The sequence below is a fragment of the Zerene cesonia genome, chromosome 1 (genome assembly GCF_012273895.1).
Source record: "Zerene cesonia ecotype Mississippi chromosome 1, Zerene_cesonia_1.1, whole genome shotgun sequence".
NCBI classification, from domain to species: domain Eukaryota; kingdom Metazoa; phylum Arthropoda; class Insecta; order Lepidoptera; family Pieridae; genus Zerene; species Zerene cesonia.
The window spans coordinates 9362725-9367858 of record NC_052102.1 but is presented as its reverse complement, the minus strand read 5'-3'; the positions used below and the strand labels follow the sequence as shown (position 1 = coordinate 9367858).

The following is a 5134-nucleotide window of genomic DNA, read 5'->3' as shown; positions in this document are numbered from 1 at the left end:
TTGCTATATAAACCACTGCTGGGTTTTGCAAGTTAAACCTGTATACCGCTGAAATTTGTTTTAATTGTATATTGTGGGAGCAAGCATGGATTAGCGATAGGTTGACTGTAAAAGATTACGCGCCAGCATATAAATAATAAAATGTTATAACATAAGTTACTCTGTCTGTCTCTTCTACACACCTAACCACAGAACTTTTTTGGATGAAATTTGGTACTAGTTTTGATGGTTGGATTGTTTGTGCGGAAATCCAACGGGAACAGACTATGTGGGGAAAACAAAAAAACAACAATCGTCCCATTAATTTGTTCCTTTCTGTTATGTTACATTTCGCATTTTTAATTTTTATGAAGGATAATATTAGTAAGGAATTCAACAGTAGACACGCAACTATAAAACGAATAGCAGCGAAATAAAGTCATATAATATGCTATAACAAAAAATATCAAAAGAACGAGGTTTTATGAAAATATCATATTATTGGTATTATCATTCATCATAATATATATAAATGATGTTATTATAAAATCAACCACTGCATAGCTAACAACTCTTATCGGTTCAAAATAATGCGGCTTGAAATAGAAAATGTTATATAAAAACAAAAGTAGAAATTCTTTCAATACTTGCATTCATACCATTTTCTGGATGACTTTATTTAATCGCACATAAGTGAAATATACCAACAAGTATAAATAAGCATGAAACAATGTTTAGTAACAATAAAACATTAAAATGTCGTTGATTACAATTTGTCTTATATCTTGTGCTATAACAACAGTGCTAGGAGATTTAGACCTTTTGGATCAAAAATACTACAATCTCGACCAAGCGGATCAAATTTTCCAGCAATTCATTGAAAAATATGATAAATTGTACGAAGGTGATGAATACAATGTGAGATTTGAAATTTTCAAAGAAAGCTTGAAAGAAATAAATCAACTGAATCAGGAAGATGATGATGCGACATTCCGTATTACTAGCTTATCTGATATAACTGAAGAAGAGCTTACCAATGTTTATACAGGAGTGAGTGGTAATATGACAATGGAGGAGTTATTCGATTTTGAATTTAATGTGAAAGCACCACAAGAATTAGATTACCGTAAGAATGGTTACGTTACTGACGTTAAAAACCAGAGACATTGCGGGTCGTGCTATGTTTTTAGTGCCATTGGTAAGTATATACATTATATCATTGATAATATTATATTTATTATTAGAGTAATATGTTGTATTACTGAGCATCTGCTGCTACAAGAAAATGTTGTAATAAAGTGAGATACACAACTTCTGTATTACCGAATTAAGATATAACGAGAAGAATCAAGAAACGACGATGAAGGCTCATAAAATCGTATCATTTAACTCTAAACTATTGCAATAATATGTGATAAAAAATTTGTATTTGTATTCGATTCAGGTAATATTGAAGGACAGTATGCTAAGAAACATGGTAAATTGTTGGATTTGTCGGAACAGCAAGGTTTGGATTGTGATAAAGCTGATCACGGTTGTAGTGGCGGCCATGTGCACCACGTCTTTAAGTAAGCAAACATTTTTACTATACTTATAGTTGTAAATGATATGATTATTAAATTTACCACGCTGTAAGTGCACTAATTACACTAATATTTGGATATTCTCCAGACAGTTTTCCATTCCTTGTAGAAGTCCAAGTCATTTTTTAAACGAATGAATAATACGTCTTTGTTATGATTAGGTTGGCATGCTATAGATTAAACAATTATCGAAACTATCGCATTAGTTCATTTAGTATTAAGAAGAAATTGCTATAAAATACAGGAAGTGAAAGCGTACGCACAACTTTCGTTATGCGGACGTACAACTTGGTGTTATACAGGAATTGAACATTTTCAGTGCTTTAAAGAGGGAAGGAGGCAGTATGCTTCAGCAGGATTATCCCTATAAAGCAGTTCAGGAACAATGCAATACGAAGCGTAACAAGGTAGCTGTGAAAGTAGTGGGAGGAGGGAGACTTCGTGTCAGAGGGGAGGAAGCGCTTAAAAAGGCCTTAGCTAACCACGGACCATTATCAGTTTGTATGTAATTTAAGCACTTTGCAAATGAAAAGAAGAATTAACTACTACGCTTTGAAAAAAAATCCCTTTGATTCAAATAATTGCAATTGAGAACTCTTGTCTCTTTTAGGTCATCTTAAAGTTCAAATGATATTTATCAAGATTATTTATTATCATTATTAAACTGTATTGAATTAAATGAAACAAAAACATTTTCAACCAAAAAAAATCTTACGACTACGCAGCTGACGATACTACCTCATTAATCCTTAATGTATGAAGATGTTATTCAGCCACAAACTCGACATTGAAGTAATCTTTCCTTCAGACATGTTTACGGCACCGGAAATGCGTCACATGGGTAAGGGAGTATTCAAGCCGAGGAGATGTCACTCAGGTCTACATGCAGTTACTTTGATTGGATACGGGACAGGTGATATGGAGTTTACTATTTTTTATTATTTTTTTATGTCATCGTCGGCAGTGGAGCTGGTGGGTCGCCTGATGGTAGTGCTACCACCGCCCATGAACATGAGGCGTAATGTCGATTGCTGCCCTAACGCCTCTACAAATAGACTTCAAATTGGAAAGGGATGAAAAAAGGTTTAAAAAACAAAAAATAAAAACAGTTTATTTCATTTCCAATTTTACAAAATATGGAGTAGTACCTCTTAGTAAGTTTAAGAAAAAAACCTGTGTCAGGAGGACCCGCTTTAAGGCTCATATAAGGTATAAGGCTGTTTATTTTAGGTTCACGAACAGATAAAAAGATTACACCAAATAAATATGACTATTTAGTAATCTTACCTAGGTCTCGTAAGTGTGTATTTACACTTTTTAAACACAACATGCGTTATGGTACCTCACATTAAAAAAAAAAAACAAATTCTACAGCTAAAACATCAAAAAACTACATTACAAAACACCATTAAAATGTCAAACTACATAATACATTACCAGAAATTTCGGAATAAGATATTTAGAAATGCATGGCGGAGTTGTATATATGAATTTGTGCTGAAGATGATGATTTCAGTATTAGTAGGTCTAATACAATAAATCAACCAGAGTATTTCCTATAACCAACTAAATAAAGCCTCTACAGAATTGCATTGTGTTTCAGAGGGGTCAACCAAGTACTGGCTTATCAAGAACTCATGGGGCAAACAGTGGGGCGACCAAGGATACTTCCGCTTGGTAATGGGACAGAGGGCGTGTGGCATTGGGGTTATATACACGGCCTGTGCTAAGGTGGCTTAACCTTCGATATTGTAATTGAAATGAAGACCTTACCTATTCATATTTTGGTTTTATTTATCTTTAAATAAATTGTCTTTTATATATGTTTAACTAGTTCGGTGGTCAGTGGGTCGTATGAGGGATATATTTAATTTTATTGCAAGAAATATATTTTTTTATGTTATTGTACGGCAATGGAGCTGGTGGGTCGCCTGATGGTTAGTGCTACCACCGCCCATGAACATTTGAAAAGACGTAAGGCCTCTACAAATGGATTGCGGACTTCAAACTGGAAAAAGGTTGAGAAAGGATTGATGAGAGGAATAAAGGAAAGGACGAGGAAGGGTTAGAAAAAGGATATGGTCTTATATATCTAGTGTCAATAATTTTAAACTTGTGTGTTAAAACAGTTATTTAAATTCAATGATATTAAAATGACCATAGTTATTGTTTTGTAGGAATACAGATTGTACACAATTTTTATAAAACTTAATTTGAGCTATTTATAATTATTTTTAACAAAAAATTAAACTGCCTTGAAGTTGTTGGAACTAAATTTAATTTAAATGGGACCATCTGGGAGGCACCAGTTTTCAAATAAAAAAAGAATCATAAAAATCGATTCATCTAGGAAAACAACTTCACAACGTAACAGACCCAAAAAAAAGTTTAATTGAGGACCACCTTTTTTAAGTCGTTTAAAAACAAATCCTGATATAATAAATGTATGTTACCGAGCATATAATTTTGCTCAATAATTCTGTTATTGCCCTACATCGTCACTACTAAGTATTAAATATAAAATTATAATATAAACTAAATAGAAGATACTAACAAAAATATGGTAGTCTTTAGGTAATTCTAATATTTTTTTCATATTGAACCGAATAAATCCGAATAATCAATATACCAACACTAATAACAATACTGATCAAATAACTCTTTTTTTTGTTTTGCGCATGTTAAATCCTTGTATGTATATTAATATTTTTATTATATTTATTTCGAATATTTACAAAATTCCTACCAATTTTATAAATAAAAAGAAACTATATTTGATGTCTGTCTCATCTTCACGCCTAAACTGCACAACAAATTTGGATGATATTCGGTACAGAGGTAGTTTGAAGGTAGAAAGAGGTAGAAAGGGGTAGAAAGGATTTTTTTTTATCCTGAATATCCCACGAAATCGTACACAATGTGGGAAAAACTCCACGACTTTCTTTCCCATAATACGCGGGCGAAGCCACGGGCGGAGTGCTAGTACATAATATGTTAGTAAAAGTAAAATTAGTAATATTAAAATTACCAAACACTTTAACAGATACCATCAAATTAGCAAAGTACGAAGCTTTGGCATATACAAAACCAGCCCCCAACAAAAACTATATTCTATTTAATTTTCAGGATCATTCATACTGGTAGATTACATGACAGTTCTAATTGCTGCAAGTACCTAGCGTCCTGATTATAGCTTCCCGGGGATTTGTTATGGCCGCACTAATGATTGGCGTAATTACTGCCTTCCCGGTTGAGGTTCGTTCCTTCCTCATTAGCTGCGTCACACATTAATAGTAGATATGAATCCGCATCATGCTCAACTGAATCTGGTGGGGCGTGGGTAAACTAAACTTGACTAGAGGTTAATGAATAGGCATCAACATATAAAGATCAAAAACGAAAAAATATGATATCCCACATTCTTCTGCAATTTTCTTTGTTCACTAGAATTCCGCCCCGGGGTCGCCCGTGGTACATATATAATCTATAGCCTTTCTCAATAAATGAGCTATCTAACACTGAAAGAATTTTTCAAATCGGACCAGTAGTTCCTGAGATTAGTGCGTTCAAAC

At 33.3% G+C, this 5134-nt stretch overlaps 1 protein-coding gene across 1 annotated transcript in view; it reads left to right on the top strand.

Moving 5' to 3' along the window:
* The window catches only part of LOC119837137 (procathepsin L-like), a 16599-nt gene extending 13297 nt beyond the window's left edge, over positions 1–3302 (top strand). Inside the window, exon 5 of the mRNA XM_038362695.1 lies at positions 3166–3302. Coding sequence (XP_038218623.1) covers positions 3166–3302 — 137 coding nt within the window. The remainder of the gene's footprint in view (positions 1–3165) is intronic.
* Positions 3303–5134: the final 1832 nt, after the last annotated feature.